At 49.9% G+C, this 15,488-nt stretch overlaps 1 protein-coding gene across 8 annotated transcripts in view; it reads left to right on the top strand.

Annotated features, from left to right (window-relative positions):
- Window positions 1-2,751: 2,751 nt before the first annotated feature.
- The window catches only part of WWC1 (WW and C2 domain containing 1), a 179,142-nt gene continuing 166,405 nt past the window's right edge, over window positions 2,752-15,488 (top strand). For 5 of the 8 annotated variants that reach the window (XM_030825322.1, XM_030825305.1, XM_030825296.1 and 2 more), the window contains exon 1: window positions 2,758-3,364. In XM_030825322.1, the coding sequence (XP_030681182.1) occupies window positions 3,246-3,364 (119 nt within the window). In that variant the 5' untranslated portion in view covers window positions 2,758-3,245. Of the gene's footprint in view, window positions 3,365-15,488 lie in introns of all 8 variants that reach the window. The other 3 variants (XM_030825315.1, XM_030825299.1, XM_030825288.1) reach the window with 1 other exon arrangement.

The raw sequence follows: 15,488 nt of genomic DNA, 5'->3' as shown, positions 1-15,488 counted from the left end.
ATTTTCAGGAGGGGAAAGGACGTGGATTTGTGTTTTGAACAGAAAATACTCCAATTGGTCCACATTTCATAAAGGTGTGTCTGCTGCCAGGCACGGTGCTCCGAATGCACTGCACTGCAGCCCCGGAGATGAAGGCGTGCTGCTGAGTGCCAAGCCCTCACATTTCTCCTCCTGCTTTGCCCTAACCACAAGCCCAAAGGAGTCCATACTGTTATGTGATCTTTTCTCAAATCAAAGACTGGGACTTCAGTGAAGCAAGCTGCCCAAGGTCACACAGCTAGAAAATCGGGTGGGCTTGGGACCCAAACAGCCTGATTCTAGAGCTCTTGCTTCTCAACCAAAAAACTATGAAGGAAACATCAACAGAGATGAACATTTGTCAGTATCGGTCATGTTCCACATCCCAACCATGGGGAAGTTCTGAGGCTGCAGAGTGACTTAAAAAAGAAAGAAAGTCTCCAATCTGGATGACAGAGTGAGACTCCGTCTCAAAAATGAAAAGAAAAGAAAAGAAAAGAAAAGAAAGAGAGAAAGAAAGAAAGAGAAAGTCAGCCAGGCAAGGTGGCTCATGTCTGCAAGCCCAGCACTTTGGGAGGCTGAGGTGGGCGGATCACCTGAGGTCAGGAGTTCAAGACCAGCCTGGCCAATATGGTGAAACCCCAGCTCTACTAAAAAATATAAAAATTAGCTGGGCGTGGTGGCGCAGGCCTGTAATCCCAGCTACTCTGGAAGCTGAGGCAGGAGAATTGCTTGAATCTGGGAGGCAGAGGTTGCAGTGAGCTGAGATCATGCCACTGCACTCCAGCCTGGGGGACAGGGGGGAGACTCCATCTCAAAAAAGAAAAAAAGAAAGTATACGTTAAGAACTGAGAACATTGCACTGGAGTCAGACCTGGTCTGTCTTATGAGCTCTGTATCCCGGGCCAACAACAAAGCATCTTGGAGCCTCATCCGTAAAATGGGTATAATAAATAGCCTTTCCTACGCCAGAGGGTTGTTATGAAGATTGAGATCATGTATTCAAAGAACCTAGCACCAGGCTGGCTTTGCTTTGGGGCTATTGCTCTAATCAATAGTGGGTTTTTATGTAGTAAAGGCTTGACCCAAACGGAGGAAGTGTAGAGGGCTGTGGGAATTCCCCCATAAAGGAATGGGGAATTCCAGCTTTTGGGTGTTGAGGGCCAGTCTGAGGCTGGTGTCCCTGGACTCTGGTGCCTGGTATTTATGGAATGAAGGAGGGCCAAGCACTGAGCCCCTGGGCCTGGCCTCAGGGAAGGAATTAACTACGCAGAAGGCATTTGGAGGCGAGGCTCACTCTGGTGGGTCTTTTCTGTCAAGAGGAGATGAGACCACAAACATGATTCCCTCTCTTGCTCAGCAACACCCTGGCCCATACAGCACAGGGTGCTGGTTCTTCTGGAAGACCGTGGGGCTCAGGCAAGAGAAGACATGGAACTGGGCTTCATTTGACCAGTCCAGCTTCATGCCATATGCCGAGGGCAAAAAAGGGTTAAATTCCCACTCAGTACACAGATGTAAGAGGAGATGGGGAAGTGAACAGCCAGTTGATCATTCACTCAACCATGCTAGCTCGCTTTTTGTATTTAATGCTACATTTTAAATTTATTTATTTATTTATTTATTTGAGACAGTGTCGCTTTGTTGCCCAGGCTGGAGTGCAGTGGCGCGATCTTGGCTCACTGCAACCTCTACCTCCCAGGTTGAAGTGATTCTCGTGCCTCGGCCTCCCGAGTAGCTGGGACTACGGGTGCACACCACCACGCCCAGCTAATTTATTATGATTATTTTTTAGTAGAGATGGGGTTCACTATGTTGGCCAGGCTGGTCTCAAATCCTGACCTCAGGTAATCTGTCTGCCTCACCCTCCCAAAGTGCTGGGACTACAGGCGTGAGCCACCGCGCCCAGCTAATTCTACATTTTTAATTTCTCAAGAAACATTGTGTCTCTGATTGTTTTATTCTTTTGAACATTTTTCAAGATGGAATTTTGCTTTGCTTACTTTCTTCTTTTTCATAACCCCACTTCTCCCAAATCCATAACACACCTACCTCAAAGTATCACAGGAAAGAATGCCTGTGAAGCTGCTAGCCACAGCCTGTCACAAGTAAGTCCTCAATTTAGCTAACAATAACAATGGCATTACTATTACTTTTACAAAGTGTTTTCCCTGACACCCTCTGGAAGTCCTCCCAGGAAAGCGGATCCACAGCGCTCCTAATTTTAGGGGCCCTGAGGGGAGCCAGCTACATTTCCAAATGGTGGGGAGGGGTGGAGGGTGGGCGAAACGTCGTAGGGAGAGTTGAATAGAAGGAGACAGATGGTGCGTGTGTTGGGGGAAGGGACCAGAGATCCTGGAAAACTTATGTTTCCCAATTCGCAAGAATGTTTCCATTTAACCACTTCTTGCCTGACTCCTGATTCTACACCACAGAAAAGCAGGGAGTTTTAAGATTTGGGACCACCTGTGCCAAGAGCCTGGCTACTCCGGGTGGAGAGAGACAGGAGAGTTTTAAGTACAGGTAGAGAGGCTTTTGGCCCAGCCCCCTAGGTCTGGGACGCAGGTGAGGGGCGGTCTCTCCTTCCCCTGGCAGGGGCAGCGTAGGGGTGGCCGGCGGCTGGGACTGTCCCACGAGGGGGCGCGTCTCGGGCCCTAGGACCCGCCCTCGAGGCGCTGCGCGCGGGGAGGGGACCCGGGAACCCAGGCGCCCGGGCGCTCCGCCTCCCGTTTCCGGGGCAGCGCGGTTACCTGCACCGCCCGAGCCGCACCTGGCGGAGGCAGAAGTCACAAACCCGGCGAGCTCAGAGCGGCGGAGCGGAGAGGAGGGACGGCACCCGGCTGCAGGGAGGAGGGAGGCGGCAGCGGCGGCGTGGAGGGCGCAGCGCGCCGCGCGGCGGAGGAGGGCAGACGGCGGCGGCGGCGCTCGGCTCGCTCTGCCCGGCCGGCTGGGCGCGCACCCGGGCTCGCACCGCGCCGCTGCGGACGCACATGGCAGCGTGAGAGGCCGGCGGCGGGAGGAGCGGGCGGCGCCGGGTCGGGGCCGCAGGGCCGCATGGACAGCGGCGCCACCCCGGCCGGCCCCCACTAGGGCCCCCCATCCGCCGGCGCCACCCCCCCGATCATGGTGCCTCGGCGGCCGCCCGGGCTAAGAGCGGCCGGCTGGAGCCGCTGAGCCCCCGCTGCGGCCGAGAGCTGCATGGGGGAGCGCCGGCAGCGCTCGGGAAGATGCCCCGGCCGGAGCTGCCCCTGCCGGAGGGCTGGGAGGAGGCGCGCGACTTCGACGGCAAGGTCTACTACATAGACCACACGAACCGCACCACCAGCTGGATCGACCCGCGGGACAGGTAGGACCCTGGGACACTCCTCCGTTCCCCCACACCCCCGCCCAGGCCCCCACCTGCCGCTGGAGCCGCCGGCCGTTACTGGGCGGGGGCGGGGGAGCTCTGCGTGCCTCTTGAGCTCTCTTCAGTTCGCCACCCCCTGCTCCCCCCAACCTTCTGGAGCGCTGCTCCCACCTCAGTGGGCTACCGAGAGGAGGCGCCTGCCGGGGAGCTGGCCCAGGCTGCCCCACCGCCATCCCCAGTTGGAGGACTTAGGCCCCAACCGGCACCTGCCCGGAGTTTTGACCTTAAGCTCTAGCCCCGCCCGCCCCCTTTAGGAAGAGAGGTCGGGCGGGGGCGGGGGTTGGGGGAGCGACCTAGCCGGGTGAAGCCGGGTCTTCCCGGGGAGGCTTCCCCCCAAGCGTGGGGGTAGGCGGATGGGGATGGGGAAGTGTCCGGTTTGGAGGGGGTGGTCAGGACCCCAGGATTCCGTGGGACACCACTGGAGAGAGGGCACTTGGCGCAGGGGAAGGCAACCTGAGGTGTGCCTTTTGACAGGTGCCTTGGAAGCTGCTGAGAACAGGACAGGGGCAGCCAGGGGGCCCTGGAACCCGAGGGTGGGGAGGAAGTGAAGAAGCGGGGGAGGGCAGATGAGGGAGACTGGTTATCCAGGAATCTGGCAGCAACTTGGAAGCTGTTAGGATGCAGATGGAGGTGAGAGGCCTCCCGGAAAGCCTTGCCCCTCGCCTCTTTCTCCTCCCTTTCTTCCCTGGTGGGGGAGGGGGCGGCGAGGCTCCTCAGCCCTGCACCAGCGGGACCTGACCTTGGTGGGTACCAGGCCGCTGTAGGTTGAGATGATGTGCAGAGGCAGGTGGAGCCTGAGATGGCTCGGTGTGGCTCTTACCTCTCCAGACTTTCTCCTGGTTGTTTGGCATTTCTTTGCTCACATGCTGCACACACACATATATTCATCCTCTCCATGTATGTCCTGGAGTCCCCGGACCACGATGTTGTTGACACGGTCTGTGGGCAGAGTGTCTTGGGGAATGTAGACTTTAAACCTTGTCTGTGACCTTGGGGGTCAGGTCCCTGTAAAGCAACCAAGGTCAATTTCTTGGACTCTTCATCTTGTGTGGTAGGGGTGGAGGTGTCCCAGAAGTGTGTGTAGCAAGATGTGGGTTAAAAAAAGAAGATAAGCAGAAAGAAAATGAGAGTTGAGATTCTCGGTAGTTTCTGGGAGCACTTACGTTCATTCATTCATTCATTCGTTCGTTCGTTCATTCAGCACTTCCTGGATGCCTCCTCTACACTCAGCACCATGCTGAATGTCTCATGAATGTAATCTGGAAGGTAAATATTTAGTGCTAGAGAGCATCTCTTAGGCAAGCTGCTTCAACCTCTGAGCCTCAGTTTCCCTGTTTGTCAGATGGGGAAGCCCATTTCCCTGAATTTAAAAGGTTTGCTTGGAAGGGAATATTGGGATGCTTAAAAGTTGGAAGGGACATAGATCAGAACCCAACTCCCATTTGAAACATAAGAGAAAATTTGAAGCCCAGAGGTGTGATTTGCTCAAGTGTTTTGATTTTTCTGCCATTCTGCATACCAGTTCTTCACCAGCTCTGAAGTTCTAACCTTCAAACTTGTCACCCTGACACACTGCTTCCTCACCCCTACTCGGGTCAGTTGCCGGCTCTGTTACTGTGTTGGTGAACTTGGCAGTGCCTTTTCTCTTGTCCTTTTCTCAAAAGAGACACAAGTTCAAACATATATGACCTGCCCCAATTTAGGTCCCTGTAGTTTACGGAGGCCTGTGTGCTATTAGCAGGTGGACGTCCTGTTGGAGGGAAAGGACCGCCCCTGCCAACACTGATAATCATGTATCTGGGGACTTACAATACAGCAATAGGAGACTCCTCTCAACAGTAATTCTTCACCCTTGGAAAAGGGCAAGCAAGTAGCTTCTATGAAGAACTGATTGGCTGGAGCACAATCTCCCAAATTTTAGTGTTACATGGACCACCTCCATGATTTTTCTTTGCTATATCCTCCTATGCTATTGCTTACTTACTCCTTGACTTTATATCAACTCACTTTAAAAATTTGTGTACCATTTTCACAAATGGGAAACTAGTTATATCTATTGTCATAAAGGGGAAACAAAAAAGATAGGCAAAAAAAAAAAAAACAGGGTTAGTACATTTTAGCTAGGTACTGTGGCCAGCCTAAGGCCCCAGCGCCTCGCCTGCCCAGCCTTTGTTTTTAGGCAGATTGGCAAGCCATGAAGAGGCGGCAGAAACATAGTGGCACTTAGGTGAGCAGCTCACCTTCTTCATCTTGTGTCATTGGTTTTTTTGTTTGTTTGCTTTTTTGTGTGTGTGTATTTGTTTTTGTTTTTTGGAGATAGAGTCTCGCTCTGTCGCTCAGGCTGGAGTCCAGTGGCGTGATCTTGGCTCACTGCAACCTCCGCCTCCTGGGTTCAAGCGATTCTTCTGTCTCAACCTCCCGAGTAGCTGGGACTACAGGTGCACACCACCACATCCATCCAATTTTTTTGTATTTTAGTAGAGACGGGGTTTCACCGCGTTGCCCAGGCTGGTCTCGAACTCCTGAGCTCAGGCAATCCGCCCACCTCAGCCTCCCAAAGTAATAGGATTATAGGTGTGAGCCACCATGTACAGGCGTGAGCCACCACGCTTGGCCTTGTATGACTGGTTTATAAGCTTCATCTCTGTACCTCCTTGTCATCCCACCTGCACTGGGCTGGTGTTGGGCCCCTGAACTTGGGGTCCTGAGGGGGGTCTCGGGTCATCTCTGGGGGTCACTATTGTGGTCCAGCTTTGTGTGTTTTGGACAAGAGCTAATTGGAGGATAGCCACTTGTGGTTTTCTGGAATTTCCCTCCGGCATACCCCATTTTTGCCTTTTAGTCCTGTCTGTGTGGCCTTGGGCAAATCACTTGACCTCTCTGAGGTCTGAGTGCTTGAGAAGTGGGTTGGTTAGATGGTCTTCAAGGGCCCGCCAGCTCTTAAATATTATTTCAAACCCTTCTGCCTCTCTTACCTCTCCAGACTCCATGAGAGGAGAAGGGGGAACAGGGATGGGCTATGAGAAAAAGGAAGAAGAAATTTAACAAAGCTGAAAAGAGCCAAACTTATTTTGGGGGGTGGTGGGTTGGGGAGAAAAAATTCTGCCAAGGTAGTTATATCCCTGCAATTAATTAATGCTGTGAGACAAAAAATTGCACTAAAAAATTCCACTCTGTGTGTGTGTGTGTGTGTGTGTGTGTGTGTGTGTGTGTGTGTGTATTTGCCTTGGATTTTTCCTTACCTGAATCATGGAGATGCCCACCCATTCCCCTGAATTTAAAAGAAGTAAGTCAAATGGTCCTTCAGTCAGAAAAGTGATTTCTTAGCCACCAAGGACAAAATAGCGTCTCTGGTTACCAACCCTAAAGAATGTCTTGGCACATTCCTCCCTCTGGGGCTGAGCTGTTTTGTGTGCTGGCCGGCCAGGAGCTGCTGGGGGTAGGGAATCCAGTTTTCAGCTTCCCCTTTCACCAGGGGGTTGGAAGAGCAGCCAAGCAGCCAGCCTTGCCAACTCTCTCCCCTTCTCACCCAGGGGAAGACTGGGAGGCCGAAATTCCTGAGGATGGTTGTCCCAACAACCGGAGAGGGTCCAGTGGGCAGCTTGGGTCCTGCCCACTGGGCCAAAGGCTCCAGCAGCACCACAGGCTTTTCCTGAGTCAAGGCCAGACTGGGAAGGTGACAGGCCCTTTGGGAATCAGGTGCTGTGGATCAGGTCTGAACAGCACCTTGGAGCCGTGCTCCTTTTGCGGAGTAACTCCGGGTGCTTTTGTGAGCTCCTAGCGAAGGGGCCAGCGTCCTGTGTATTTCACTTCGTGGTATGCAAAACAAATGCACCGATTGTTCTCAGAGGAAGAATAGATCTTTGGGGCTGGCCCTCCCAGAGAAGGTTCCTGCAGCCTGATTGCTTCTTGTTGTGCGATTTGTATTCAGACCTTCTGGTAGGAACCACCTGGGAATTCTGGGCAGTTTCTGGGTCTGTGTGGTAAGTACCGCAGGCACACGTGGCTGGAGAGGCCATGCTGAGAGGATCCAGCAACTTCTCCCACGACTTGAGGATCTTTTGCTAACCCTGTTATTTCAGAAATAATTTATATGGTAGGAAGTCAGGTCTACAGCAGTCAAAAAGTCTAAACCTCTGTCAGGTCACAGACCCTTGTGAGACTGATAAAGGTTCAGAACTCTTCCTAGAGAAAAGGTTTTTGCACATAATTTCAGGGACCTCCTGGACCCCGGGTTCATAACTCCTGCCATAGATAAGCTTGGAAATTGCTTGCCACCATCAAAAGCCCTCCTATTTAGCTAGGTAGCAAATAATGATTGGGTATTTACTATATTCAGGCAGTCTGCTGAGAGCTTTACATAGGTTATCTCTTTAAACCCTCCTAACAACCCTGGGACTAGGTACAATTATTACCCACCTGAATTACCCAATGCTCAGGGAGGCTTGGTAAAGCCCCTCGACCTTTGTGGAGCTGTGATGTAAATACTAGGCGGGCTCACACCAGAACACACATTTCTAACCACTGCCTCATTTTACTTCCTGCTGAGTTAGCTGCAGAATCAAGACCACTGCTCCAGTGCCTAAGGAATTTGGCCTTGGGAAATGGAGCTAAAACAGGCATGATTTCACTTACCTGTGACCATTCTGGTGTGGCCAGGTCATGGGCACCTAGAGGGCAAATGTGGATAAGTGAGTCTTTGGCTCCTGGAATCTTGGATCTGCCCTCGGTAATTGACATATTGTCCCTGAACCTTGCGTTTGTCTTCTAATGAATGGGGAGATGTCCATCAACCATCAAGGGTAGTTATGGGTGATGAGTAAGTGAAGGTAGGTAGGGCAGCAAGCATTAAGTCTGACATGCAGGGGACACTCAGGAATGCCAGTTCCTTAACTTTTACTAGAAAGTACCTGTGAAACACCAGCATCAAGTGGAGGCTGCATATCTACCCAGTTCTGCAGCTAGAGTGGACCTTTCTGTTCATGAAATCCAGGCTTCTCGTTTCACTGATGAAATTGAGAACCAGCCAGGTGCGGTGGCTCATGCCTGTAATCCCAGCACTTTGGGAGGCTGAGGCGGGCAGATCACCTGAGGTCAGGAGTTCAAGACCAGCCTGACCAATATGGAGAAACCCCATCTCTACTAAAAGTACAAAATTAGCTGGGTGTGGTGGTGCATGCCTGTAATCCCAGCTACTTGGGAGGCTGAGGCAGGAGCCACACACACACTCCCCTCCCGGGAGGCGGAGGTTGCGGTGAGCCAAGATCGCGCCATTGCACTCCAGCCTGGGCAATAAGAGTGAAACTCCATCTCCAAAAAAAAAAAAAAATTGAGAACCAGAGACAAGTGACTTGCCCAAGGTCACACAGAAAATAAATGCCAACCTCGAGTCTAGTAAAAGTTTCTTTTTTCTCTTTCTCTTATATAAATTTTTTACTGAAAGTCAGATCTATGTCCTTCTCATCAATGATAATAATTCACACATATTTTATGTGTATGGCTGCATTATTCCCAATAATCCTTTTTGATTGTATAGACCAGGAAGTTGCATTCATCGTGTGTCACAATCATTTGTGAGTTGTGTCATAGGAATTTACTATATGTCAAATGGTTACAGTCCAGTGATTGCAAGTGAATTCCTATTTTTATAATCAATTAAAATGGATTTAGAGTTAGTCAGTCTAATGTCATGTTCCAACAAGCTTTTTTTAATTTTTATTTTATTTTTTATTTTTTTTGAGACTGAGTCTTGCTCAGTCACCCAGGTTGGAGTGCAGTGGTGCAATCTCAGCTCGTTGCAACCTCTACTTCCCGGGTTCAAGCAATTCTCATGCCTCAGCCTCCCGAGTAACTGGGATTACAGGCACATGCCACCACGCCCAGCTAATTTTTGTATTTTTAGTAGAGACAGGGTTTCACCACGTTGGCCAGGCTGGTCTCGAACTCCTGACCTTAAGTTATCCACCTGCCTCAACCTCCCAAAGTGTTAGGATTACAGGCGTGAGCCACTGTGCCCCACCCAACAAGGTTTCTTAAGTGAGAGTTATAACCAGTCTGCCAGGGAGGTTACCCAGAACCTCTTTTATTCTCCATGCTGCTGCTCTTAATGTTCCACTAATACCTGCAGATGTATAATAATAATACTTATATACAAGTTATTAGAGGGCTTTTTATCTCTTTCTGAGGCTTGAGTTTAAGATCTACGTATTCCATGGGAGACTACCATGCCTGGGAACATCCTATGTCAATTATTAAGAAAGAAATGAGGTTTAAAAACACTAGGATAGATAATAGGGAGAAGAGATTTGGTAACTCAGAGAGGAATAAAATAATAGTCAATACCAACATCTGTAGAATGTTTACTCTCTGCTGCCCACTGAGCTAAGCATTCTTTATTGTGACCTCATTTTATCTTTTCAACAGCCATATGGGGTAAGTACTTCAGATGAGGGAACTGAAATTTAGAAAGGTTAAGTAACCGGCCGGGCGCGGTGATTCACTCCTGTAATTCCAGCACTTTGGGAGGCTGAGGTGGGTGGATCACCTGAGGTCAGGATTTCAAGAACAGCCTGGCCAACATGGTGAAATCCCGTCTCTACTAAAAATACAAAATATTACCCGGGCGTGGTGGCATGCACCTGTAATCCCAGCTACTCGGGAGGCTGAGACAGGAGAATCACTTGAACCCGGGTGGCAGAGGCTGCAGTGAACTGAGATTGCGCCACTGAACTCTAGCCTGGGCAACAAGGGCGAAACGCCGTCTCAAAAAAAAGGTTAGGTAACTTGCTCAAGATCACCAACAGGTGTTGCATCCAGGACTGGAGCCCACCTAGCTGGATTCTTGCATCTACACTCATACTAGCTGTAGCCTGGTCTGGCTCTGTCCTGGTTTATTAATCCATCTCAGGGCCCCAGAGTGCCCTGTTGACAGCTAGGCTTGAGAGTTAACCATTTATTCTTAAAATGGGTGAACCTGATGTGGATCTCAGGGAGAGACTTTGCTAAGGAGCCTTAACCAGAGAAGCCAGTGAGATCCTCATGGCAGCTTAGGAGACTGTTTGGCATAAACTCCACCTTCTGGGAGCAGCTGGCTAACCAGAGCTTTGGGGATGGGAGAAGAGAGAGAGATGGAGGCAGAGGGACTCTTTGAAGGATGCAGTGTGTACAGGGAGTTCACAGTCCTTTCCAAGTCGCTTGGGTAAATGCTCCCAACAGCCAGGGAATGAGTAGCCAAGGCCGTTCCTCTCTGTCACCATCCCTCCCCCTCCCGGGGAGAGGGCTTAGCCAAACTGACCCAATTTTCCAATTCCCTGGGGTCCCAGATTGCTGTGAGAAAAACACTGCCCTTTTGAAGGGAAGAGAATCAGGTTGCCTTAGTTACCTGGAAGGTTGGCACGCCAAGTTCAGGTGCACGTAAGGAGAAACAAGGCTAGAATAAGTGTGAGTCGAAGGTGGCCACCATCTTGCTGCATGGTTCCCTCAGTGGCAGAAGCCTTGATCAGGCTTCAGTGGCACTTACAGGGAATGCCGACCTAATGTCAGGTGGCTGTCCATGACGTTTATCAGGAGCTCTCTCCAGCCACATGCGGTGCTAGGTGATGAGGCTCTGCAGCCTCCAGTTCAGCAAGGGGCCCTGGATAAGAGGAATCTACTTCACTTGGGGAAGTAGCCTGGTGACATCCCTATCACCAGCTCCTCGCTATTTGCTAAGGGAAGCACCTCTACTTGGACAGGGCTGAGGGCTAGATCTGGGGAAAAAACTCCTGTCTTGCCTCTCCCAGCATAGAGATGGCCAGCCGGCTGCACACCTTTAGGTAGAACAGCAAAAGGCTCAGTTGCTGCTGCCTTGAATCCATTTCAGAGTGAGATAAAGAAAGAGAAAACTAAGAAACTGGATACAGTGACATTTTGTTATTAGACCTTCCCCAGCAGGCCATTCAGCCTTTAGTTCCTGAGCAGAAAAAAAAATAATGGGGTAGCAGGAGGAGGGGGCAGGCGTTCACTGTTGTGTGGGGAGAATATTCTCTAAAGATGCAGGATGGGGAAGAGGGGGTGGAGCAGAGAGTGGGGAGGAGGGGAAGAAAAAGGACAAGTGTGGTGGGTCACATGCCCATTCTCCCCACCCCCCACCCCTTGCCAATTGCCTGCTCAATGCTTCTACCCATGACATCTCTCTGTTGGGAAGAAATGAGATCTTTCAGTTTCAAATGTCTGCCAAAGAAAAGGGATGGAGGCTTAAGTTCTCACTCAATGGTCAGCCAGAAAAAAAAAATGAAGCTGCATCAAGATTAGGGACACCTTTGTTGGCTTTTTTTTCTTCTCTTGCTCCATTCATCACTCTCTGGCAGCGAGGACACCAGGCCAACTGCAGCTGCTGACTTTCCCCAGTCGGCTGCCTGCTGTTGCCCAAGCCTGTTTTGGTAGCAGCCCCCACACTGGCTTCCTCCCCGCCCAGTGGCAGTTACTTGTTGGATTCGTCCCTGGGGCAGCCCCTGGGATCCACTGACGGGTAACAGACTTGGAAGGATAAAATGTCAAGATGCAGGCATCAGGTGGCTGCTAGGATGAGATGACCCAGGGACAGCCTTCCAGTCCTACATCTGTCGTGGCTTTTCTTGGAGAGTCGTGCTGTGAGCATTTCACTGTGTATTCCAGGAATTTCTTATAAGTGCATTGTTTGTCTTTGTATCACTAACAGTGAGAACAATAACTGGCACCTGGTGATAATGGTGATAAATAATCATGATTGTCTTTAAAGATCTTTATCCATTGTCTGTCACATGCGAAACACTATGGCTCATCATATTTTTCTGGCATTTTGCAAATGAGGAAACTGAGGCCGAGAGACAAGTCAAGTGACAAGCTCATTTTTTCACTATGGAAAAAAATGTATATGTGTGTGTGGTTCCACCCAAACATGGGATTGCACACCGCACGATTCACGATTCCCTGTAATAGATAAGCTCTCCATAAAGATCATTAGAGGACACTGAGTCAAGTCTGGCTTTGTCACTTTAAAATAGTAAGTGGGGCTGGGCGCAGTGGCTGACGCCTATAATCCCAGCACTTTGGGAGGCCAAGGTGGGTGGATCACCTGAGGTCAGAAGTTCAAGACCACCCTGGTCAACATGGTGAAACACCATCTCTACTAAATACACAAAAAAATTAGCCGGGCGTGGTAGCAGGCGCCTGTAATCCCAGCTACTCGGGAGGCTGAGGCAGGAAAGTCGCTTGAACCTGGGAGGCGGAGGTTGCAGTGAGTCGAGATTGTGCTATTGCACTCCAGCCTGGGCAACAAGAGCAAAACTTCGTCTCAAAAAAAAAAAAAAACTAAGTGACCTTGAACTAGTTCCTTCTCAGCTATAGAACAAGGATAAGAGTAGAACCTACGTACCCCTGAGAGTCATGGTGAGGATACGACATCCAACATGGATAGTCTTAGCACAATGCTTAGTGCATATCATGCCTTCATATGGGAGCTCTTTCCAGTTAGGCCAACCTACACTCCTGTGCACTGGTAACGGTAGAGGAACTAAAACCCCTGTTTCTTCCTTGCCAACTCAAGTCTCTTCCTGGTGGGCCATGGCTCACCTGAGCCACACTGACATTAGAGCTCGCAAACCACCTTGGCAGCACTCATTATATGAATCAATAAACTCCCCTCCTCCCCCAGTCTTATCGGAGGCAAGCCCTTCTTTGGAATTTCTGGAGTGAAGCGACTCTTGCCAGTGAGCTGGCACCAGGGCTGTGTGTGAATCAGGGTAATGAATTGCAGTTGTCATGGCAGAGCTAAAAAGGCTGATGCAGGAACTGGAGGTCTCTGGAACTCATTTGTAACTGCTTTGATATCATGTCCCCTCACTCAGTCTTCCCTTCTGCGCTGTTTGAGAGCTGTTTGAGGACCTGCTGATTTGAGCATGGTGGTGTTGCAGGAAGGGCATTGGCATTTATCACGTCCCACCCAGCGGGGGGTTGGCCATTCACTCAGCAGGTATTTATGGAGTGCCTACTGTGCTCAGACTCTGTTGCCAGAGTGGAGGATCAGAGCAAAGTCCCTGCTGCAATGGGGTGTGCACGTGGGGGATGGAGACTGGGAAATAGTTAAATAGATAAATTGCATTATGACTGGGGGTTTGATGTTCTCTAGAGTTCTTTTAGGAAGACGGAGGGACAGACCTGGTGACACCTGTTGACAGTCGTGGTGCAAACCTAGATTTGAAGCCGGGAGACCTTGGGGCCTTTAGTAGGATGTTATCAAGAGCCTATTGTGGTGAGGTGGGCTAATTGCTGGGAGTGCAATGGTGATACACAATAGAGTCTCCAACTCACAGAATTTACTACAAATTAGTGAGAGGCACAGCTTGTCAAGGAGCTGTGCAAATATAGTAGAAATACCAGGCTTTCTGAGTCTGTTTTCCTCCTCTCCTGTTTCATCTGGACACATCCAATCATGTAACAAATATTTATTGGATAGTGTACCTGTAATGTGCCAGGCATTGTTTTGGCACTGGGGGTTCAGCAGGGATTAAACCAACAAAAATGCTTGTCCTCATGGAGCTTACTTTCAAGTGCAGTGGTTGTCAAACTTGAGGAAACATCAGAGCCACCTGGAGGGCTTGTTAAATACTCAGTTTGAGTCAGTGGATCTGGATGGGGCCCAAGAATGTGCATTTCCTGCAGGTCCCCAGATGATGATCCTGGCTTGACCCAACTCATACCAACCAATACACTGACTCATTGACTCCTTACAATAACCCAGGAGAGGGTACTCAATTGTCCCTGTTTTGCAGATGAGGAAACTGAAGACAAATGAAGTAACTTCGTCCTCCCTATGCTAAGAGGGCTAAAGGAAATGGTCTCATGAGCCAACACTGTCTACCTGCATCACTGTGATTATGAGGACGATATATCACGTTCTTTTGTTTTGCTGACCAAAGCCTGACCAGTAGCAAAATCCTGTGGGTTTTTCTTGTTCGTGAAGAAATAAGGCACAGGAGACCAGGTGTGGCAGCTCACACCTGTAATCTCAGCACTTTGGGAGTCTGATACAGTAGAATGGTTTGAGCCCAGGAGTTTGAGATCAGCCTGGACAAGAAAGTGAGATCCCACTTTGAAAGTGAGATGGGATCTCACTTTCTTGCCCATCTCTACAAACATTCAAAAAATGAGCTGGGCATGGTGGTCCACACCTGTAGTCCCAGCTACACCAGAGGCTAAGGTGGGAGGATCGCTTGATCTCAGGAGGTCAAGGCTGCAGTGAGCCATGTTTACATCATTGCACTCCAGCCTGGGTGACAGAGTGAGACCGTCTCAAGAAGAAAGCAAGCAAGCACGGGGAAGCAGCCAGTCTAAGGGGATTCCAGAAGACCGAAGGGACTTCTCTTTCATTAGAATGTATAGAATTTGTATTTTCATGGCCACAGCAGTATCAGAGGAAATTGCCCTCCCTCTTTCTCAGTGGAACTGAGCCAGGACTCCCCTGTGCTGAGGTGCTTGGGAGAGGAAGGATCCCTGGGCTCCTTCACCCCAGGGAACTTTCCCTACTTCAACTCCAGGAAGTGCAGGGAGGGGGTTTTGAGGAAAAGCAAATCCCTCCTCTCATGGAATCCTCACATCAGCCCTCTAGGGAGGCCTTATCCACTGCTATTCCCCTAGACCACTGCTTCAGCTTTACATACCTTTGTCACTTGCTGGTTCTGTGACTTTGGTCAAAGTTACTTATATCTTTTTGAGCCTTCATTTCTTCACTGGCAAAATGAGAATAAATTAGAATCCATCTCATAGAGTTAGTAATAATCACATTAGACATCTCTCATTATATTCAAGTTCCACTGTCCAGGCAGTTCTAATGGCAGCCATTACAGTCCCCATAATATATTTGATAACTTTCTCTGTAGTTACAGAGTTACTGCTCAATTCGTTTGAGGACCAGATTTTTTGGATGTAAACCACTTCTTGTTTCTCTCTGAGAAAAATGTCCCCTGGAAAAACTGGTCATGCCTAAGAAGATAGACTTCTTCCTAGTAGACAATGACTTTTGCTGGACAGGAATATTAACAGGTGC

This window comes from Nomascus leucogenys, chromosome 2, assembly GCF_006542625.1.
Source record: "Nomascus leucogenys isolate Asia chromosome 2, Asia_NLE_v1, whole genome shotgun sequence".
Lineage (NCBI taxonomy): Eukaryota > Metazoa > Chordata > Mammalia > Primates > Hylobatidae > Nomascus > Nomascus leucogenys.
Note: the sequence above shows the minus strand (reverse complement) of the source record. Positions and strands in the feature narration are given on the sequence as shown.